Below are 24152 nucleotides of genomic sequence, written 5' to 3'. Positions count from 1 at the left end.
GGAGAATTATTTGCCTTATTTTTTATTGAGACAAAAGGTGGTTGGCTTGGCTTAGGGGCAAATTTTGCCTTTGATTCTGCATTTCTTTTGTTTTTAAGTATATTTTATTGATTATGTTGTTAACAGTAGTCCCAATTTTTTTCCCTTTGCTGCCCTCTGCCCAGTATCCCCCTTCCCTCCAGCATTCCCACCCCTCTTAGTTCATGTCCATGGGTTGTGCATATAAGTTCTTTGGCTTCACCCTTTCCTATATTATTCTTAACTTCCCCCCTGTCTATTTTGTACCAACTGATTATGCTTCTTAATCTCTGCACCATATCCCCATTTCTCCTCCTCCCCTCTCCCAGTTGATAACCCTCCAAATGATCCCCATATCTATGATTCTGTTCCTATTCTGGTTTGCTTAGTTGGATTTTGTTCTTATTTTTTAGATTCAGTTGTTGATAGTTGTGAGTTTGTTGTCATTTTAGTGTTCATAGTTTTAATCTTCTTTTTCTTAAATAAGTTTCTTTGACATTTCATATAATAATGGCTTGGGGATGATGAACTCCTTTAGCTTTACCTTGTCTGGGAAGCACTTTCTCTGTCCTTCCATTCTAAATGATAGCTTTGATGGGTAGAGTAATCTTGGTTGTAGGTCCTTGCTTTTCATTACATTGAATACCTCTTGCCAGTCCCTTCTTGCCTGCAAAGCCTCTTGAGAAATCAGCTGATAGTCTCATAGGCACCCTTTCATAGGTAACTCCCTGGTTTTCTCTTGCTGCTTTTAAGATTCTCCCTTTATCTTGAACTTTTGGCATTTTAATTATGATGTGTCTTGATGTTGTCCTCTTTGGGTCTAGCTTGTTTGGGACTTTCTGTGCTTCCTGGACTTGTATATTTCATTCGCCAAATTTGGGAAGTTTTTCTTCATTATTTTTTCACATAAGCTTTTGATTTCTTGCTTTTCCTCTTCTCCTTCTGGCACCCCTATGATTCAGATGTTGGTATGTTTAAAGTTATCCCAGAGGTTCCTAAGCCTCTCATTTTTTTCAATTCTTGTTTCCTCATTCTGCACTGGTTGACTCTTTTTTTTCCTTATGTTCCTCATCATTTATTTGAACCCTGGTTCTCTTCCCTTCACCATTGGTTTTGTGTGGATTTTCCTTTGTTTCATTTAGCATAGCCTTCACTTCTTCCCTTATGTGTCTGCCATACTTAAGCATATCTGTCAAGCCTGTGAGCATCTTTATCACCAGTGTTTTGAACTCTACGTCTGTTAGTTTGGCTATCTCCTCATTTGTTAAGTTGGCTATCTCCTTGTCGCTTAGTTCTCCCACTGGAACCTTGATTCGTTCCCCTTTTGGGCCATACTTCTCTGTCTCCTCATCTTGACAAGCTGTTGCACTTGTTAAGTTGTAAGGGGCGGAGCCTTAGGTATTCGTCAGTATGGGCGACCCGTTTCACCACCTTGTGGTGCTGTGTTGGAGGAGGGGTCTGAGAGGAAACAATGCCACTTGCTCAGCACTGGCCCCTTTTCCAGGAACTTCTCTCTCTTCCATATGGGACTGGCGCCCCTCTAGTTGTTGCCCTGGCCGTCGTTCCCCGAGTGGGTGGGTCAGCAGACATTCTAGGATCGTGGGGGCCCTTTAAACAAGTAGACTCTGCTGAGAGACCGGCAGTTTCTTCCTCCGCCCCAACCCCCACTCGTTTGCACAGTCAGAGGCAATGAACCTTTATTTTCCCTAGCGCTGGGACTGTGAGCTGTGTGGTATGGTCTGGTGCTGGGAGCGCTCCCCAGGTGTCCCTTACCACTTTTTAAAACACGTGACTGCATTTTCTGCTGGCCTGCCGCTGCTGCCACCGCCACCACACTGCATCCTCTCCTCCCCAGCTCCGCCCCCCCACCTGTCTGGATGCATATTTCTTCTTTATATCTTTGTTTGTTGGACTTCCACACAGCTCAATTTTCTGGAACTTCTGGTTGTCTCTAGTTTTGAGTAGGTGTATTCCTTCTTAGTTGTGGAGGGAGATGCAGTGTGTCTGTCTATGCCTCTATCTTCGCCGGAAGTCTGATTCTGCATTTGTAACTTCTAACCATTTTAGTCAATCATGAGGCTGCTAAGAACAAAGGGCCCTGCTTTAGAATAACACCCTCCTCCCCATTGCTGAACTAAAGTAAACCTGTTTTTTAAATTTTTAAAAATATGTTTATTGATTTTAGGGAAAGGAGAAGGGAGAGAGAGAAGGAGAGAAACATCTGTTGGTTGTCTCCCATACTCACCCTGACTAGGGATCAGACCCGCAACCTAAAATCAATAAACGTATTCTCAGTTGAAGATTGAAAAAATAAAAACTCTAATGAAGTGAGACAGTCTTTTCAACAAATTGTGTTGGGAAAATTGTATATCCACATGCAAAAGAATGAGTTTGGACCCCTATCTTTCACCATATACAAAAATTAACTCAAAATGAATCAAAAGACCTAAATATAAGAGCTAAACTTATAAAACTCTTAAAAAGAAAATGGGAAAAGCTACATGACATTGGATTTGGCAATGATTTCTTGGATATGACACCAAGAACAGGGAAGAAAGAAAAAAAATAGATAAATTGGACTTCATCAAAATTGAAAACTGCATCAAAGGACAGAGTGAAAAGGTAACCTTTGGAATGGGAGAAAATATTTGCAAATTATATATTCAATAAGGAGGTGGTATTCAGAATATTTAAAGAAATACAACAATTAACCAGAAATAGAACAACTCAATTTTAAAATGGGCAAAGAATTTGAATAGACATTTCTCTAAAGAAAATATACGACTAATAAGCACATGAAAAGGTGTTCAGCATCACTAATCAATAGGGACATGCAAATCAAAACTATGACTCCACCCTTTTGATAGTATCTATTAGCATGCCTACTATCAAAAGAACCAAGAAAAACAAGTGTTTGTGAGGATGTGGAAAAATTGGAACTCTTGTGCATTGTTGGTGGGAATGTAAAATGGTACAGCCACTGTGGAAAACAGTATGGCAGTTCTTCAAAAAATTAGAAGTAGAACTACCATACGATCCAGCAATTCCATGTCTAGGTATACTCATATATACAAAATAATTGAAAGCAGGGTCTCAAAGAGATCTGTACATCTGTGTTCATAGCATTATTCACAATAGCCTATACATAGAAGCAACCCAAATGTCCATCAGTATGTAAACAAAATGTACATACAGGGTGGGGCAAAAGTAGGTTTAGAGTTGTTCATATGGAAAATAATACAATAATATATATATATATATTATAACAGAATGCTACGCAGCTTTAAAAGGGAAGGCAATCCTGTCACCTGCTGCGACGTGAATGAACCTAGTGGACATTATGCTAACTGAAATAAGCCAGTCTCTCTCTCTCTCTCTCTCTCTCACACACACACACACACACACACAAACACATCCACCCACTCATGCAAATACTGTATGATTCCACTTATATGAGGTATCTAGAGTAGCCAGATTCATAGAGACAAAATAGAATGGTGGCTGCCAGGGGCTTGGGGAGGGGGAATGAGTTGTTTAATGTGTACAGAGTTTCTGTTTTGAAAGATGAAAAGAGTTTTGGAGATTGCGCGACAATGTGACTGTATGTAAAACACTACTAAACTGTATACTTAAAAATGGTTGAAGTGATCAATTTTATGTGTATTTTACCACAATAATTTTTAGGAAAAAAGGGTGAAAAAAATTCAGAACAGTTGTTACCTCTGGGTCAGGGGCAGTGGAGTTGGATTGGCAAGGAGCACACGGCTTCAGCGGTGTTCAAGTTTTATTGTAGTTCTGCAGTTGGTTTGTAGTTCACCCAACTTTGCACAAGGTATACACTATTTCAAAACATTCTATACATGTAAGAGCAAGCCAAGCTATTTTCATTGGCATGTCTTGTACAAGAGATCATTCTTGGCTTTGTCGTTCGTTATATTATAGATGCCTTCATTCTTAGATAAACTTAGATAATATTAAAGATCCCAATGTAAGTGTCTCTTTTTCATGTAAAATTTAATTAGAGCCTCTTCCACCAAATAACTTCTTTGGAAGGGGAGCATTTATTTTTCCTCATCCTCTTTCATTTTCATTCAAACTTCAAAAAGTTTGCTTCCCCCTTTGCCTCACCCCGATCCCAGCTGTTTGCTTCTGATGGTCTGATTCTGAGTAAAAGTTCATGTTCGTCCTGTGGTTTACGTAGCTCATTCATTCAGCAAATGTCTGAGTGCCTGTTATGTGTCAGGCACTGTTTTAAATGCTGAGGCTACAAAAACCAATAACACAGATGAAAATTCTTGCCCTCTTTGCTTCCATCTTTCCAGAGAGAAGAATCTTAATTCTTAGCCTTTCTTTTCCCCCTCTCCTTTCTGAGTTGTGTTGATTTCTCCGAACCTCTCAAATTCTTATCTTTTCTTGAAGAGTGAAAAATAGTATCCAGGTCTCCCAGTCTTTCTCAGATTTTAATGGATAGCTCAGAGGCTCTCTGCCTGTGCCCACTGTGGTTTATTTGGGACTTGAACTGGTATATTCTTTTTCAATGAAGAGAGATCACTAAGATGAATGGGAAAATGGGGGAATAGAAGGATAAAAATAGTAGAACTACTACTCTGAAAACATTGTTGTGAAAGAGAAGCAGCATTTAGACATGTTGGCAATGTCTGTAGCTGCAGTGAACTCAGCTAGGAGTCCTTTTCCCTTCCATACTTAAAGGACCATTGTGATCAGACAGAATTGATTCTGAAAGCAGAATTCCAAATAGGGGGCTCAGAGTTTTCTCAGGAACCCCTAATGTAGCCCACACTTACGTACAAACCTAAATTCTAGAGGGCATTTTGTTTTTTTGCTTGTCAAGTTTCTATTTCTTTTTTCAATTCCAGAGAGAGGAAGTGAGAGAGAGAGAAACATCAATGTGAGAGAAACATTGATCGGTTGCCTCCCAAACGTACCCCTACTGGGGATCAAACCCACAACTTTTCAGTTTATGGGAAATGACACTCCAGCCAACTGAGCCACACTCGCCAGGGCACAAGTTTCTATTTTTAAATATGCAAAATGTTTAAGAGAATGTTTTAAAAATCATTTTATTATTCTTCTAATATAAAAATACATGCTTAATGTAAAAGAATCCAATATTTATCAAGAAGATGAAAAATCAAGTAAAGATTCCCACTATTAATAGTTTGATATATTTTCTTTTCAATGCACATGTATTTATTAGGACATGGGGAGCAAAATTGCCTAGTCTAATGCTGTTCTGGGACCCTTTTGTTTACTTAGCTATATAGCCTAAACATTGTTCCATATCAGTAGGTATAGCTATACATCATTTTTAGTGACCACATAGCATTCCCCTGTATGGATATATCCTAATTTATGCCTCTTTTTTGAGGATGTAAACACTGGAATGCACATCCTTTGTACATTTATGTGTTTACTTGTCTACATATTTCCCTAAGCCACCTATTTAGAAATGGAATTGCTGCTAAATCTCACAGTTACTTCCAGAGCCTTCTTTTTCAGTCCTCCTTTCTTTTTTCTTTCTTTTTTTTTTATGGTGAGAGCCAAGTGAACAAAGGCTTAATGTCATTTCATTTATCAGTTTGAAGGTGTGTGTGTTTTTTACCAGCAGAGCATGGATTGAGTGTGTGCAATCATTTGAGAAGGAAAGTGAGAATATATTTCTACAAAGCATACTCAGAAAAGGAGTTTGCTGCTTCTAAAGTGTATTGTTTGAATTATTCCAAAAATAATTTTATAATTGAAAAAAATCAGGACTGTAAATACTAATGAAGTGATAGTGATATTGAGACACGTCTGTGTTGCTGGGGAAACCAGCAAGGCAAAGTCTTCACTGTTTCAGTGGCTGCCTGCCTCCCCTGGGGGCTGCAACAAGCCCAGGGCATAGAGATGTCACTTAGAGAAGTATTTGGGCCAGTTTATACACAATTCAAATATTCACACAGATCCTTAAGTGAAGGTACAGTGTTTGTAAGAAAAATGTTTTCAACAGTATGTGGTATTCATTTTTATTTCAACAGAAAACATCCCCATTCCATTTTATAAAAATATTCATGAAATTTGTAATTAAAGATTCATTTATCAGAACTTTTTACTTATCTAGTTTAAAAGTTTTTCAGAATCCTCTCCTCTATTGTGAATTCCATGAATTAACTCGGCAAGACATCTTGGTGTCTGCTAGAGGCTTTTCTTAAATCTTTCTTCTCTCTATATAGTCTTAGCTTGATCCTGTCACTTTTAAATGTTTGCCATCTTTTCTTCTTAATTTGTAGCAGTCTACAGTACCTTTCTCTCTATTTTAAAATTTACAATGCTTTCTTACAAATATGTTCATATCAGTGACTTTATATACATGCATATGTCTATGAAACTTAATTTCATATTGATACTTTTAAAGGTTAAAGAAAGAGAGCTCATTAACTTCACCTTTTCTTCAACTTTGACAATAAACCAAATTCTGCATTTCACCTCTAATGTTTGGAAGATCAGCATTCCTGTCAATTAAGTCATCCTTTCTTCATAACTGTAGAGAAGAAATAATCAGAAATCGCTGAATAGTTAAAACCATTTTTATCAACTATATCTGGAACATAAGCTGTTGATGAGTTAAAAACTGGTTGAGACAGTTTTACTTGCAATTATTTGGAACTTTGATACCTTGATCATTTTTGCAGCAAAGGCAGGTTTATTCATTAGATAGCGTTAGCTAGTTTTTCATGCTACTCTTGCTTGGGTAGTTTAGGGGTGGGGACAGGTGAGTGCAAGAGAAGTGAGCGTGACTAATGGAAGCGTAGCCTGGCTTTCTGGAGGGCTGAGCTCTGGGAGCAGGGATGGGTTCAGGCCTTTGGGTCAAGGCCCATCCTAGTGGATTCAAGCACACACTCTGCACTGCCTGTGTGTGGTCCTCTCAAGAGAGCTTGCCCCGATGCTCTGCGCTGGTGAAAGGAGACCTTGCCCCACCTTTGAAGATCGCCCTCCCTCTGGACAACAAGCTCACCAATGCTAATTTCTTCAAAACAAGGATTTTTTCAGGATAATTAAATATTTGATAGTGTGAAAAGGAGTTTTCAGAGTAAACTGAGTCAAAGGTGGTTAAACTCCCTCACTTTTTGGGAAAGCAATAGCAGATGCTATATCATTTCTGCTCTCTAAGGCCTTCTTCACCTTCCCAGCTCATCGAGATGTGTCTACCTTTGCAAAGTCTGTTTTCCACCCTTTGGGCTGGAACAGGTATATGGAGAGGAGCTTTCTGTCAAGAGCTTTGCCAGGAAGCTGCTCACACTACTCCCTCTGCTCCCAGAAAAGCTTCATCCTCACCTGGCATTTTCACTTCTTCCTTTGCTGTGTTCCAGGATATGGGTTTCATTGGTGGCCTAGGGAGGGGTGAAAAGGCCCAATTGCAGGGCGATTATTGTTCTTGTCAACTCTTCTTTGATGAAGTTGTGTCCATTTTCACATTCTCACCTGCCCTCCTTCAGGGCCACAGTAATACTAGGGACGTGGCTCTCAGCCACGGTGAGGCCCGTGTGTACCGAGCCTATCTTCCCGTCAAATACTAACTGGAGGCAGATTTTCAGATGGAGAAACCAGGGACAAGAGAGTCACCAGGAGTCCAGGTTGAAATGAGGAACCTAGAGCCTGATTCTGACTTTTCTGACTGGGCTACTTTCTGCATTGCGGAGAGCTTGCTCATTCTAGAAAACAACCCCAATCTCACAGCTTCTAAATGTGCTCCTCTCCTCTGGGATCGGTTATGGATCACCTGCTGCTGACCTGCTCTCAGGCGGAGAACTAAGGATTTGAAGGCAGCAACTCACCAGGGAGAGGGTGGAGTTGGGGGGCTGGGCACGGCAGAAGCGTTTGAGTAAAGCCTGTTGCACCTGCAGGAGGGATAAATGCCTGGTTATGGCAGCCAAAGTCTCTGCCTTCAGATGTGAGTCAGGTGGGGATTAGGCAGACAGACTCACTTTCTTGTCCATAAGGCAACCAAACCATAAGATGAAGACACCCTGAAAAGAGGGAGAGAGGGATAAGTGAGTCAAGGAGAAAGGAATCAACTGAAATCAACCTCCCCTCTTCCTGCACCTCTGTGCTCTTATCTAATTCCCATGCTGAGGCTTCTCCTCTCCAATTTCTGTTCATCAGCATCATTGGGGTACAGGATGCTTTCGGTGCTTTTCTTACTGCTATGGTTGCAAAGGGGAGATATCAAAGGACTGGGTACTGACAAGTCCCTGACTTCTCTGGCAAAACCAGATGTTATTTCACAGATAAGAAAACGAGAGGTTTGTCCAAAGTTATCCAGCTAGTCAGTGGAAGAACTGGGATCCAAACCCATGCCTTCTCAAATTCCCGAGCTATATTTCCTATGCTCCACCATGATACCACCTTGAGAAGGGACTAGCAGTGACTTCGAACTTCCAAAACTGCAAAAAGCACAGCCACCTCATTAGCACTCACCTGGGAGGTGTTGAGAATCGTGAAGATGTAGTGAGGGACTACTGAGACTTCCTCTATCAGAGTGGCCAGGCCCAGCACCCAGGTGAGACCAAAGATGGGTGTGAGGACAAGCAGGGCTTTGATCACCCCCAGAAGGTCTTGGTGCTTCTCCACCTGGGGTCCCTCTGACAGCGAAGGTCGCAGCAACTTCAGCATGGCCACAGCTAGTACCAACCCATTCAGGCCCACGATGATCAGCACTGGCCCCACAAAGGTGTAGAGCGCCCCTCCCTTTCCATCCAGCCAGCATTCCCCCTCCCCCAGGTATTGCCCTCGAGGTAGATAGTGGCCCAGAGTAACACCTGCAAACCCCATTGGGCACAGGTAGCCGAGAACCACCATGAGGGAGAGTACTCGGCGCTTGGACAGCTGATGGAAGACAAAGAGCAACTGGTGGGCCAACATCAGGGCCTGAGTGAGCATCCAGAAAAAGGTGGCCAGGTAGAGGAAATGACAGAGGAAGGCAGCAGCCAGGCAGAGTGGGCTTTGGGGCCCTGGAGGAAGCAGTGGGGCCCCCAGGAAGCAGGTGTCTGCAGCCAGCAGACAGAGCACCATGTTGAGGAGGGCTGCGTGACGTAAGTAGGCAACTTTGTTCCGCACCACGACTCTCCACACCAGCCTGTACACGCCCAGGCACACAAGCAGTGCCAGAATGGAGGCCCCCAAGCCCACCTGACTCAGCAGCTCCAGGGTGGGGTTTCCTGGAACAGCATGCCGGGACATGAGGATGGAGAAGGCGGTGAGGTGCCGGCAGATGCACTGAGTGCCGGCGCTGGCATTGGCTGCCTGTACCTGGCACCCTGCCTCTGACCAGCCCCCATTGCCCTGGAAGAGATGGTGGTCCCAGAAGACACAGTGCAGGGTGCTATCTCTGTCCCCAAAGTCCATGATGACTTCTCCCTGCTTGAAGGCCTGGCCACCTGCCATGATGGAGATGGCGAGGACCAGGCCGGGAGTGGCATAGGGAGAGCCCCCCAGCCCTTGTCCATAGTTTGAGGGTAGAAGGTGGTCCAGCTTTCGCAGCACCAGGCTAGTAATGGTGATGTTACTAGTAACCAGTGGGGCCAGCGAGCGTCTGGGGATCTGTGCCTGCAGCGGGGGCTGGGTGGAGAAGGAGACCCTGTAGTCAGCAGGAAGCGCGGGGCTGAGGAGCTGGGTCTGCAGCTGCACATTGGGCAAGCTGAAGGAGAAGGGGTGATCCTGCGGGCGCAGGCTGCTTGCCAGGGTCTCCACAGCCAGCAGGAGGTCTGAGCTCGCTGAGGGCGTTTGGACCTGGGCCGCGGTCCACAGGGAGCTGGTGTCCATGTCCAGGACCTTGTCAGTGGTTTTGAGGAGAGCCTGTGGCACCCAACAGAGAGATGACCCTTAGCTGCTAGCACCCCCAGTGCTGAGCCAGGGGCACTAGGAGACATAGGGCCCCAGACTTGCCTTTCCTCATTCACTGTAAGACCCAAGGTTGGAGAGTAAGAGGGACAAGAAGGCAGACCTCTGAAGGCAGTTTCTACAGAGGAAGAATGGGGGTGCTGTTCAGCTAACCGTACTTGAACATCTTCAAGTATGTGGTCTCCTGAAGCCCATCCCACCCCTGCATCTGACAACGCTTCTTCGCCCTCCAACCCTTGGGATCAGCCAGGCCCTAAGGGGACCTTCTTCAATTACTTGGCTGCTAAAGGTCTGAAAAGCGGGAATGGTGATAGAGGTCACAATGTTCTGAACGAGAGAGCCACGTGCATGTTTGTACACCCACATGTGATACATACTCCCAGGCATGAGGGTGTGTAGTGTCACAGCCCCTAGTTATTCTGTTGGCTGTGGCCTACGGGTCACCAGCTGATGCCTACATTGAAAGCTTGTTCAGGGGAGTCCAGCAAAGCTAATTGTGTTTGAGTGTCTTCATGAAGATAGTTGTGTGCACTCATCTGTGTAGGGAGAATTCACGTCATATCCACATATCTGTGTGTGAACATGTACCTCTGAACTCATGTCTACGCATGCCTTCCTCAGTCTCCCACGTGTTCTCAGCCTCACACCTTCTCCACATTCCATGGCCTTAGAGACTGGTGTCCAAGAGGAGAGATAGACCGTGGGAATGGACACTCGGATTCTAGAGTGGTCTGTTGTCGGACAGCCCATGGTGATGTCAGAGGGACAGGAGTGTCCAAAGGTAAAACACTTTCTGCCCCTCTACCCAGCTTGTTACTGCTGTGGCTCAGAGATCTTACCTCCAGGGCACTGTGGTTAAGCTGTATTCTGGTGTCTGCCACCACCTTGGCCAGGAATGTCATGGTGCCCAGCAGTGCCAATAAGTCAGAGGGTGAGCTCACCACCACTGTCTGCTCCAGCAGCTGCGCCAGGCTCTGTGGCACTTCTTCAGGAGGGCATCCCTGACCTGCCCATAGCATCTGAGACAGACAAGACAGCGATGGGGCTGGGGGGCAGGAGCGAGTCCTCACCAGAGAGGGGCTACCTCCTCCCCCATCTAACTCCTTCCTCCCCATAGCCGCCCCCTCCCAGGGGATCGGGAAGCAGAGGGCAGAGTGAGCCATGTTGATGGAGCTGACACCAATCAATGTTAGTGGAAGGGACCCTTGACAGATGAAGGTTGGGGACAGCACCCTCTCTGCCATGAGAGTCCTAGCCAAGCTAAGGGCCCCATACCTACTTCCTGGCTCTGCTAGGGCCCCAGCTCAGGAAGCTGAATAACCTCTGGGCTGGGATTTAGGAGGAAAGGATTCTAGAGCTGGGTCCTGAGTGAGGAAGAGGCAGGTCATGGAGGGTGTAACACATGGGCAATAGGCCAGATGCTCTACCTGGGCCCTCTGAAGCGAGGCCAGGAGTCCCGTGTCTGTGCAGCTTTCGTGGACGGGCCCCCAGACCCCATCGGGCCCACATGTCCTCTTCACCATGCCTGTCCTGTTCACAGGACATGGGGCCTGTGCCACATGGCCAGACTTCGTGACATTCCAGGCCACAGCTGAGGAGTCCTTAGGGCAGGTGGTGTCTCCATCTGAAGAATGATATCAGGGAGAGCTCAGTAAGCACAGTCTGGCTGAGCCTTTGCTTGGGCAGAAACCCAAACCAGGCTCTGAGGCCTGGCCCTGCTGCCCAGGGCAGGGACACGCCAAGGAAGAGCTCCCAGGGCGAGCAGGCGAGAGGTCAGCCCTCTGCACCTTCAGCCCCACGTACCCTGGATGATGGTGACAGAGATGGGGACCCTGAGAGGGGTCAGTCCTGGGCTCTGCAGGTCACAGGTGTATGTGGTGTCTGCTATAGGGCAGTGCTGAACGGACAGCACAAAGCACTGGTCACCTGTCTCGTTGAGTACGGAGGCTGAGGGTGAGACAAGAGAAGCAAGCAGTCGGTCACTGGGCCAGAACAGACCCAGAACCCAGCAGGCCCAGACTTGCCGGTTCAGTCTTCCAGCAATTTCAGTAGATTACGCAGCAGGGCAGAGCGGAGCAGTAGGAGGGCATCAAGTGACTGAACGCAGCGCTGGACTTTGGTGAAGGTCCCCAGGGATGGCTAACTAGCCTGGGGACTTCAACCACAGTTTCATCATTTGTAAAATGGACCTATCATTCAATGAACCTCAGAGAGTTTAACGAGATTGTGTGGATAAAAGCATTTAGCATAAAGTTATCTACGCTCATAGTTGTTATTGTATCCATAGAATTGGGATTGCTCTATTGCAGAGAATTTCAAGCAATGTACGGCAGGAATTTTTAAAACACACAATACCTGACTCTGTAGTCAGGGGCACAGAACTCTTTTCCCTTAGACTGTCAAATAAAAAAGTGACAAAAGCCAACACAACAATAGCTGTCTGGTGTAAATGAATCAAAATTATACCTATTTCTATTTGTCAGATCAGCAAAAAATATATATTTTTGGTGTGCAGCAGAATTTTAGTAATTAGTTTATATGTGCCAAGAGATGAAAAAGTTTGAAAATTGCTGCTCTACTGGGTAAAAACGGTGTTGGACTTGGACCTGGAACTCCCGCGTTGAACTGCAGCCTCCGCTTCTGGTGAGTCGGGGAAGACTGGCTGCCCCGTCACCCCTGCCTCTGATAGCAGGCCCCTTTGCATACCTTCGCTGCCCTCTCCAGGGCTCCAGGAGACCCTGTAACCCAGCAGAGAGTGGGGGATGCAGCAGCTCAGCTGGAAGCCAGGGGAGGTGGCACAAGAGATGGAGAGCTGGTCTGGAAGTCGAGTTACATCTGTCGCCAGCAGGGGCACCTTCACCACATGATGCAGCTCCCACCTGAATCCCTGGGCCTCAAAGCAGCACATGTACTCTCCTGCAGATACAGGACCTTCTTAGTCTAGCTTCTGCTTAACCTCAGCAAGAAAGATCCCTGCCCCCAAAAGGACGTCTAGGAGGAAGGAGGAAAAAGGAAGAAGAGATCTGGAGAAGAGGCTCCTGATCCCTTTTTATTAGCTTGTAGCTATGCATTCTAAAGTGAACCTGTCTCACCCTGACCGGTGTGGCTCAGTTGGTTGGGCGTCTTCTGGCAAACTGAAAGGTCACTGGTTTGATTCCCAGTCAGGGCACTTGCCTGGGTTGGGGGCCTGGTCTCCAGTTGGGGGCATGTAAGAGAGGCAACCGATGGATGTTTCTCTCTTACATTGATGTTTCGCTCTCTCTCTTTCTCCCTCCCTTCCCCATCTTTAAAAATAAATAAATAAAATCTTAAAAAATAAATAAATAAAGTGAATCTTTGTCCCTCCATTAGGTGCCCTTCCTGCATCATCCCCTACCGTTTCAACAGTTGAAGAAAAGTACTCATCTGTTCTCAGTTAAAATTGAGGCCATATTTTCAGCATTCTTCCTTTATAAATTTTCACATCAATGGGACTTTAAGCCCCCAAAATGCATAAATAGAAAGATGAAAAGGGCAAGGAAGAGGAGAAAAGAAGGAAGGAGGCGAGAGGGAGGAGGAAGTGGAAGGGAGGCGAGAGGAGGAGGAAACAGGCTGGCTACCTTCCCACTGATGGGAGATGTTGAAGACGCTGAGGACATTCTGGCCCTGGCTAGACATCAGGAACACGTGGGATCCTGGCTGTAGGAGGATGGGTCTGGGGCTCCCTATGCTGCGCTTCAGGAACCAGTTCAGGTTGGTGGCCTCATGGCTCATGAGCAGGGTCAAGTTCAGCGTGTTGCCAGGCATCTGCAGCCAGGAGTTCAGGCTCAGGGTGCCTGGGACTGAAAGAAGGCAGGAGACAGGGGGCCATTGCAGCAGGAACTCGGGGGCCTCCATGCAGCTAAGCTGTGATGTGTCCCCATCTTCTAAAGCTCATCCCTGCTCGCTCCCTCCCCGCCTAGCGTTTTTCATTTTGCTTTGTCGCTGGAGGAGTGTGGCTGCTGCAGTCCAGCCTGGAAGACCTCATCTGTCACTGGGAAACAAACAGGAAACCTTTCTGACCTATGACCTCCCCTCTCCCAGGGAGAACGCTTTCTCTCCTTGTCGGTCTGTCTCCAGAGCCCTGTTGTTCATTAGTCTCACTACTCAGGTCCCGAGCTTGGGGCCTACGCTCTGCTGTGAGGATCGGCATCTTCTCCCTCCCAGAGAGCCGCTGGGCTTGGGCCAGCTGGCAGAAATACAGGAGCCAGCAAGTAAAAAAACACAGAGAAGGTTTCTTTCTCTTGGGCGGGTTTGTTTCCAAGTTCTCAACTCTCCTCACCAGGTGGCAGCAACTGGCAGTACCCAGCTTCTGGAGAGCTGAAGACAAGACACCTGCAGGGTTGGTGGTGGTAGGAGGGTTGGCAGGGCTGGTGACGGGAGCAGATGCTGGCATTCCACTGGTATCCAGGCAGGCAAGCACAGTAGGTAAACCCGTCGGGCTTGACGGCACACTCTGTGACAGAGACGTGGCATGAGGAGTGGGCAGGCTGTCTGAGAAAGCCACCTTGGCAGGACCAACGACTGCCTGATGCCTGAGGGGTCTGGCTGGGTATCTGGAACAGGCACATCCAAATCCCAAAGTCACAGGCACATCCAGGACTGCCTTCTCAGCTAGGGTTCAGAGCAGCGGAGGACACCATGCACTCCCAGAGGCGCCCAGGGTTGGGGTGGAGAAGTCCAGGACTCCTGCCATCTGCCCCTTGGGCCCTCTGTTTAGAAGGTGGGACATGGAGGGCAGGAGGGAAAGAGCCTTGTCTGGTGGGAGAGTGAGGAAGGAGGTAGGCCATGTAGATCCTCCAGGAAATAGGGAGCATCTCGGGCAAGTTGCCTGCAGACAGGCTGGGAGGCCCACGTTCCCTTCGCTCAAACCCCTTCCCGTGCAATTGGTGGCATGAGAGGCAGAACTCAGTGGAATTCCCCCGCTACCTGTTGTGAGGCTGAGGCCTGTGAGAGCTCTTGGGGAAGAGGAAGCTGAGGCAAGAGGCAGAGTCAGTGGCTGGGAGAGTGCTGCTGGCCAGGTCTTGTTTGAGAAGTCCAGCTGCACATAGACCGAGACCAGGACTGATCCTAGAGGAGAAGAGGGGATAGCTGGAGAGGAGAGGCAGGGAGGCCATGGGCCAGTTCCCATGTCTAGCTGGTCACGGCCAGGAACCCGGAGCCGATCCCACCTGCCATAGCCTGTCCAGGCACAGTCAGGACTCAGGAATAATTACTCCTCATCTAGCTGTGGAACACCCTTTTTATGCTACCCTCCCAGCATCCCATATTTTATAGATGAGGCTCTCATAGATGAATGATTTTCTCAAGGCCTCACAGCCAGAGACACGGGGGATGGACCTGCCTGACCAGAGCCAGATCCGGTCTTCTCTCTGTCCCCACCACCCTGCACTGTGGCCTCTCCCAGGGCTCTCTTTCCGCCTCACTCCCTGCTCCCGCTGCTCCTCCTCCTCCGTCCACTCACCACCTGCTCCACTCTCTTGCTCCAGTTGCTGCCCAGATTCCCGTCCTGCCCGACTGGGTCCCTAGAACAGAGCACAGAGGAGAGACCTCTGAGGACAGGCTGACCCCAAGTTCTTTCAAGGACACCTTCTTCCTCAAGTGGCCCAGGGGCCAGCCTGGCTAATATGCTGGCATGACACAGTCTCTACTTAAGTTTCTCTATTTAAATTTATTTTTATTTTTTGCCCGGAATTAAGTGGGACATCAGGAGGGGAAAGTAGGCTTCTGGTAGAAGGTTCAAAGGATGCAGCTCCAGAGACTGGCCAGGGCCCGAACCCAGGAACCAGGCACACCCCGGAGAGTCAACATGCTTTGCTTAATTCCTTCCTGAATTTACCTGTCCCTGGGCCTCTAGGCTAATTGAAATGTCTGGGTCTGGAGCTCCAGGGGGTGGCTTAGGCAGAGCTGGCTGGGGCCCAGAGGCTCGGGGATTTCTATTCCCTCGGTAGGAATTGCCACTGGGGTGAGCGGAGGCAGCGGCTTCCCATAGTCCCTGGTTCCTGTCAATTATTCCTCACCAATTGCCCCTTGGATCAAAATTGTATGTGTATGTGGATAATTATCTAAAAACAGACATGGACATAGATAAGGATATGGATGGAGATAGAGGTAGAGACAGATACCACATGGGCGCAAACACAGGTGAAAAAGCACTAATCTAGACTTGGCCGCCTTTCCTCAGATTTTCCTTTTTCCTTAATGCCAATGGTCCCCAAGTCTGGAAACTTTCTCTTTTCATGTTTAAATTGCAAGTTTGACTGGAAAAGCCTTTATCCAAAGTGTGGCAGGCATCCCTGGAGTTCCCGGGGATGCAAAGAAGCAAAGCTACCCCCACACTCCGGAATACAGACTGAACTCTTGGACCCCTTCTAACAACCCAGCCTCCTCTGTAAAGCCCTTTCCCCTCCACCTCTCACTTCATCTCACGCCTTTACTGCCTCTCCCGCCCGGTGTCCCCATCGTTGCCTCTGCAGACCTTCCCAGGGTCCTCACCCCGGTCTTACTCACAGGTTGGGATGCTCGGGCCCCTGGTGAGCCCACCAGGGGGAGAGTCACGGCCAGCAGGAGCACGGGGGCAGCCAGGCAGACCATGGCTCGGTGAAGCCGTCCTCCAGAGCCCCCCCTCTCTGCTGCACGATGCAAATTTCCTGGAGAGGAGCTGGCAGGACAGGGTGCAGGTGGGATAGGAGGGAAGAGTGGGAGGGAGCCAGGGCCGAATTTACAGAGGAGGTGCTACAGCCCGTGACTGAGACAAATGGGCATCCAGATCACTGTGGGGCCTCCTGGAGCCCAGGTGCTCCCATGAGGGGAATCTGCCCAGATTTCCCCCAGGGTCTGGGCCTAGGATGCAGTGAACAGGAGAGGACTTAGAGGTCCTAGGTCACAACCAGCAATGTGTCAGTAAGTCATGTTCAGTCACATCTCCAAGGGTCTGGGAAATCTGGATTGTTCTGGAACTCCCAGGAAGCTGGATCATTGATCACAGAGTCAAGGTGAGAAAAGACAAACATTAGAGCTGATGGCTCTCCTCAGATAATTTCCAGATAGCATCTTAAGGGTAACAAAAAATCTGGGAAAATAATAGGAGAAATTATCAAGTAATTTCACAAAATAATTTTGAAGTGAAGAAGGCATTTCTAAATAAGACATAGGCCTGGCTGGTGTGGCTCAGTGGACTGAGCACCACCCTATGAACCAAATAAGACATAAAACCCAGAAGCCAGAAAGGAAATGAATTAGACTTAAAAAAAAAGATTCAACTTCGGGAAGAAACGAATGTTAGGGTATAAAGGCAAAAGACAACATGTTTGTAGCCTGATGATTTCATAAAGGGCTATTCTTTTTATTTCTTTAATTTTTCAATTACAGTTGACATTCAGTATTATATTAGTTTCAGGTGTACAGCATAGTGCTTAGACATTTCTATAACTTATAAAGTGGTCACCCTGATAAATCTAGCACTCACCTGGTGCCATACATAGTTAGTACAATATTATTGACTATATTTCCTCTGCTGTACTTTACATCCATGTGTCTAGTTTGTAACTGCCAATTTGTACTTTCAATCATTTCACCTTTTCATCCAGCCCCCCAACCTCCCTCCTACCTGGCAACCTGTTCTCTGTATCTATGAGTCTGTTTCTGTTTTGTTTATTTAGTTTTTTAGATTCCACATATATGAGAAATTATACGATATTTGTCTTTCTCTGTCTGACTTATTTCACTTGCACAATGCCCTCTAGGTCCGTCCCTGTTGACACAAATGGTAAGAGTTCACTTTTTTAATAGCCAAGTAATATTCAATTGTATGTCCAGAAAAAGACCCAGCCATTGTTAATATAACAAGAACAGTTTGCACAACATTGATGTAACATGGCAGCCAAGGAGAGTGGACTAGAATGCACATGTGTGAACAATGACGACTTCACTGTACGAGTCAGTGGGGGTGGTAGACGCTGTTGGCTGAACATGTGTCCTTTGTGGCTGTCACATTGTAAATGACTGAGTGAGTAGAGTGATGAATCTGCATCAAATTTTATGTGAAGCTTGAACATTCCTCCATGGAAACTATTCAGATGATTCAGAAAGCTTTTGGGGACAATGCAACGAGGGCAGAGCAAATAAAAGTGTGGCACAAACGCTTCAAAGATGTTCGAGAATCTGTTGAAAGTGACCCACGTTCTGGAAGGCCTGCAACAAGCAGAACACCTGAGAATGTTGAACGTGTATGGGTTGCAGTCAACAAAGACTGGAGACTGACAGTGTGAGAACTAGAATCTGATCTGGGGACTCCAAAAACTAGTGTGTTCGAGATTTTGATGCAGGACCTTGGTGTGAAACATGTTGTGGCAAAATTTGTTCTGTCTCTTCTGCTACCAGAGCAAAAGGAACATCATGCTGCAGTTGCTATTGGCTTGATTCAAACCACTACCAATGAACCAGACTTCCTTAAGAAAGTCATAAATTTGAAGGGAAACTGAGGCACCACTGTCCTATGTACAATGTTTCTTGTATCTTGCATCTTCAATAAATGTCTATTTTTCATATTGCATGGCTGGATACTTTCTGGACAGACCTTATGTACCACTGATAGGGCTGCAATGAACAAAAGGATGTATATATCTTTTTGAATTAATGTTTTGGAATTGTTTCAATAACTATCCAGAAGTAGAATTGCTGGATCATAAGGTACTTTTGTTTTTAAGTTTTTGAGGAACCTCCATATTGTTTTTCATAGTGACTGTACCAATTTATAATCCCACGAACAGTGCGTGAGGGTTCTCTTTTCTCCACATCCTTACCAGCACTTGTTTGCTGATAATAGTGATGATAGCCATTCTGACAAATGTGAAGTGGTGTCTCGTTGTGATTTTAATTTGCATTTCTCTGATGATTAGTGATGTTGAGCATCTTTTCACATGTCTATTGGCCATCTGTATGTCCTCTTTAGAGAAATGTCTATTCAGATCCTGGATTTTTTTTTGGTGTTAAGTTATATAAATTCTTTATATTATATATTTTAGAGATTAACCCCTTGTCAGACATATTATTGGTCAATATCTTCTCCCATTTGGTAGAATGACTTTTTGTTTTATCGATAGTTTCCTTTGCTGTGCAAAAACTTTTTAGTTTGATGTAATCTCATTTGTTTTTCTCTTGTTTCCTTTGAACGGGCTAATCTTCTTAACATAAGAAGTTTTTATTTTACACATCAGTGAGACAGAAAATAAGTAAAAAAATAGGAACAGGCAGTTTACTGAAAAAGAAATATAAATAATTTTATAAACATATAAAAACAGTCAACTGAAGATATAAGAAATGCAAATAAAAAATAAGAAAACACTCTGTCAGCTACCAATTACCAAAAGACAAGATATTGATTACAATCAATGTTGATGAAATATACTTGTACATGAATACAAAAATATGTGTATAAGGATGTTCAAGGCAGAGTTGTTTGTGAGAACAAATGAGCTATGTCTGTTCCAAAGGAACAGGTTAAGTAAATATGGGCTTTCCAAACAATAGAACATTGTGGGAGGAAAAATAGCGAAGTAGCTCTAAGATGCCTCAAGTAATATTTGTATTAAGTGAATCAATAAATAAATGAAACACATCCAGACATTAACAGGGGTTGTTCTTAGGGTGGCCGGGGACATGGGCTGTGAAAGAATTCACAAGGAGAAGAAAGTGCAGAGTAAAGTTTTTATTCACTGTCCAAGAGAGGAGAGGGGCATGGTGTGGAGAGACACCAGCATTCAGCTGGTGGGGGCTTTGAGCTTTTATTGAGTTATAATTGGATTAAAAGAGTGAGGGCATTGCCGTTGTGTGGCTCCTGGGCTGTTGGGGGCCTTGTAACACGAGAGGAGGCAGCATTTTATTCCAATGTTATCTTCTGCCTGTGGCAGTAGGGAGCAGTTAGTTGGTTAGTCTCATTCTGTTCTTGCTTTCCAGTAATTTCCAGTCCTGGGAACACAAGCTCAGAAGAGTGAAATGGCAGTCATGTTTATGTTTAACAAGGTCATAGGCCTGCTCAGCAAATGGTGCCATGGTAGCAAATGGCACTGGCTTCATCCTTTCGGTTGTAACTAAATGGTAGGATTTGTACCTTTTTTTTCCTTTCTGTATTTTTCCATTTTGTATTCTATGATGAAAAACCCTAAGAAAAATATCAAGTCTCAACTTCCTTCTCATGCACCAGCCATGTTCAGAGTCCTTTAGTCATGCCCAGGTGTCACCAGTTTTCAGGAAGTACCCATACGGCTCCCTCAGGTCATAGGCCTAGGGTGGGGTTCAGACAAACAGGAACTTATTGCTGCCATCTACCTACTCCCAAGTCCGAGGTCAACTGTAAGGCTATTGCCCTTTTTCCTCTTCATACAGAATGGTATTTTGAAACCAGTAAGTTTTTACCCTTGCTGACAACTTCTCTGAGCTCCAAGCTGCACCTTGGTCAAAGAAAGTTTCCTTTCTATTCCTTTGTGCTCTGATCCCTTCAGGCAATGTCAACTGGGGTTTTTGATAACAAAGGTTTGCAATCCAGGTTTCTCTTATCTGTATGCCTATATCCCAACAGGTTTTCTTAAACCTTCTTTTACTAAGTAAACTATTAATAGGTTACTAAAGAATAAAGGTAGCCCGACCTTTCCTAACTTCTTATTTTCCTTCCACCTGATATGGCACTGAGTTATTGGAAATATTAAATGGTAGCCTTGGCTGATGTGGTTCAGTGGATTGAACATGGCCTGCAAACCAAAAGGTCACCAGTTTGATTCCCTGTCAGGGCACATGCCGGGATTGTGGGCCAGGTCCCCAGTTGGGAGCATGAGAGAGGCAACTGATTGATGTTTTCCTCACACATGCTTCTTTCCCTCTCTTTCCCTTCTCTTCTCCTCTTTCTAAAAATTAAATAAATAAAATATTTTCAAAAATAAATAAAAAGGAAATATTAAGTGATAGATTGTTGGAGTGGGAAGGGACTTTAGCTGAGGTATCATCTACCTCAACTCTCTTACTTTACAGAAAAGAAAAAGGAGCAAAGAGGGGAAATTGATTTGGTAAATGGCAGACCCAGAAGACCAAGGGGCAGGTCTTCTGACTTTGAGTCTAGGGAATCCAGACAGAGGGAATTAAGATAGAGCAACTTAAATATAGAATAATAGAAACCTCTGGCTACAAAAATGAATTAAAAATAATGTAAGATAGAATTTGATTCTACAAGGAAGACAGTGCTTCAGAAAGTCTTCTCAAGGAGGAAAGGAAATAAATATAATATACAGATAGGTATTTATGGGAAGTGTGTGGAGAAGAATTAAGTTGTCCTTGGGAAGTCACCTCATGAATACCATTTGGAACTCAGCTGAGATCCACAAGAAATCAGAGTGCCTGTGAGCAGCAAAACAGGTCATAGGAATATTGTATTGAAGGGTGTAGCCAAGAAAAAGAACTAAAATGCATCCAGATTGGAAAATAAAAGTCAAATTATCTTTACTCACAGATGATATGATCTTATATTTAGAACCTCCTAAGGAATCCACTACAAAACTATCAGAGCTAATTAAAGTTCGGCAAAGTTGCAAGGGTATGAGAGCAACATGCAAAAGATCGTATTGTATTTATGAAAATTAATAAGTGAAACCTCACTTAAAATGGAATCAGGAGGCAAGAAAAGAGAACTCTCACACATGTGTCAATGAACACACTGACCCCAAGACTAAATGTATCTTGGTGCATATGCCAAAATATGATTTGGGCAGAGAGACCATGACAGGTACTGTGAAATGCAGTATTTCAACTGCATGCAAAGAGGAGGGAAAGTGCACAGCCATTGACCCAGTTATACAGCCAATCAGCTAGTCCTTGGGTGACACAGAATGCTCTAAGACACAAAGTAATTGTTCAAATTTGTTGGATGCCAAAAAAAAAAAAAGAAGTATCAGATGCCAAGAAATGCATGATCTGTGAAGTATATTGCATTAAGAGGCACTTTAACACAAAGCCAGGTGCTATATATATCTTCATAAAAACTAAGGATATTTGTGACATTGAAACATTTACAAAGGTGGTATAAAGGGATTCAGAACGAGTAGCAAGAATTTCAGGTCTCATATGACTTAAGCATCTAACTCTGGATCCTAAAATGAGATCCCATATTTGCTTTCTGGGATAGTATTGAATACCCTGAATCAGCATTTATGTTCTAGTATTTGCTCAAAAGCACAACTTAAGAGAAGCTGAAGAAACTCTTGGAATTTCTGATGCTCTCTTTGATTCCTACAAGATGTAGGGAAGACCAGGATATTAGAGTAGAACAGAATTTTTCTCCTAAAGATAAAATAATTTCAAATCCTCTAATCTGTGAGCCTGCTTGATTTTAACGTATAATTCAGGCTACCAAATCTAAATAAACTTAAGTATCTGTTGAGCAACATTCCCTATCTATTTAGACCCATCTATAAAATAATTTTATAACTTTGGAGGTGTAAAATTGAAACTGGGAAAGTTGGTGTTTGTGCTGCCTGTCACCACCAGAAAACCAATAAGCAGACACAGGGGTTGAATCTTTATGGGCACTTTATTCAGATGGCTAGAGATCTGAGAAGATGGAGGGTTATGTACCCTAACAGAACATCTTACATTCCTTTTCAAACCAACCTTTTTGATTTTTATTTTTTAAAGATTTTATTTATTTATTTTTAGAAAGAGGGAAAGGGAAGGAGAAAGAGAGGAAGAGAAACATCAGTGTGTAACAGGTACATCCATCGGGGGGACCTGGCCTGCAACCCAGTCATGTGCACTTGTAAGGGGCAAGGAAATGGTGACTCCCAAACCCGCAGAAAATAATTAGCAGCAAATGGCAAATGTAATTAAATCTTGAATCAGGGGGTCTCTGAGCCAGAGTTTACAGTATCAGCACACTTATAAGTCAGCAAGGGGGCATTCTGCAGCTCAGCAGAAATGCTTCTGAGGGCAAAGGATATCTGAGATCAAAAGGGGGAAGATATTCATCACCAAACTCTGGGAAATGGGAAAATGTAGCTAGACAGCCCAGCAAACAAGATAAGGAAATTTCAAAGAAGAGCTGGAGACAAACCTATAATCAGATCACCCTGAGTTAATTATCACCTTCAGTTAATTTAGTTAATTGTGTTAGAGTGTAACTCCGGTGTATCCAGCATGGAAAAACGGAGGAGAGGAGGGGGGAGAAGGGGGTGTTTACTCGTGTTAGGATAAAAAAAGTCAACTCCATTTTGTCGGCGTGTGCATGCCCCTGGCTGGCTATGTGCCCGACTCTGCAGACTCCTGAATGAACGCCTCATTTTGCTACTCAAGTCCTGTGTCCCAGTATTTTATTGTGAGTGTTTCTCATACCCTGACCAGGAACTGAACTGGAGACCTTTCAGTTCATAGGCTGGTGCTCAATTCACTAAGCCACACCAGCCAGGAATCAAACCAGTCCTTTTTATAAGGAGAAGAAAAGTGTACGTAAGGAGTTTGGAATTCAGGGAAAAGGTTAATCAGATAAAAAGCTATAGTATTCTTTCATCTGTTGCCCAAGTGATTCTTTATCTGTGTCCTGGGCAGGGGACGTCTCTGGAGCACAATGGCTCAGAGATACCATCTTGCTGGCTTGCAGTCCTCCTGAGGCACAAAGATGGAACTGCCTGTGGCCTCCTGGAGTCAGGGTGGGGCATATCTTCAGTTTCTAAAACAATAGCTTTTATTTACATGCATTAATTACTAAGCTCATTGACTATTACCTAAAACTAAAACTTTTCAACTCTTGAGTCACCCATCACAAATAGAAATCCAAGAATATTAAATTTGATAAATTTCAGGGCAAATATTATAATAAGGTTAAACCTATATTCCTTAAAAAAGAAAGAAACCACAAAGGCCAGAAGAAGTGAAACTGATGGAGAACTCAATTGTTGGAAAATTTTAGTTTTAGGTTAACAGCTAATAAGCTCAGTGATCAATGTATACAAAAAGCTATTATTTCAGGAACCGGAGGTATGACTCACCTTGACTCTAGAAAACCATAGCAGTTCCACCTTTGTGTCTCAGGAGGACTGCAAGCGATCAAGATGGTACCTGAGCCATTGTACTCCAGGGTGACCGATGCCCAAGACACAAAGACCATCATCCAGGACACAGAGACCACTGCCCAGGACACAGATGAAAGAATGCTGCAGCTTTTATCTGAATAACTT

The 24152-nt window shown here is 44.8% G+C and overlaps 1 protein-coding gene across 1 annotated transcript; it reads right to left on the bottom strand.

Annotated features, from left to right (window-relative positions):
* Positions 1 to 7349: 7349 nt before the first annotated feature.
* On the bottom strand, positions 7350 to 16530 carry ADGRF3 (adhesion G protein-coupled receptor F3). Its single transcript, XM_090280198.1, has 13 exons — positions 16447 to 16530; positions 15401 to 15461; positions 14866 to 15006; positions 14216 to 14392; positions 13518 to 13763; positions 12625 to 12834; positions 11722 to 11865; positions 11346 to 11542; positions 10758 to 10937; positions 8497 to 9873; positions 8004 to 8045; positions 7854 to 7916; positions 7350 to 7409 (listed from the first exon to the last, which is right to left on the bottom strand). Exons 1-13 carry the CDS (start codon positions 16528 to 16530, stop codon positions 7350 to 7352), a joined length of 2982 nt encoding a protein of 993 aa, XP_090136324.1.
* Positions 16531 to 24152: the final 7622 nt, after the last annotated feature.

The sequence above is a fragment of the Furipterus horrens genome, unplaced genomic scaffold (genome assembly GCF_987537825.1).
Source record: "Furipterus horrens unplaced genomic scaffold, mFurHor1.1.pri manual_scaffold_6, whole genome shotgun sequence".
In the NCBI taxonomy this organism is placed as follows: domain Eukaryota; kingdom Metazoa; phylum Chordata; class Mammalia; order Chiroptera; family Furipteridae; genus Furipterus; species Furipterus horrens.
The sequence above is the reverse complement of the archived record's forward strand: the minus strand, read 5'-3'. Positions and strand labels throughout refer to the sequence as shown.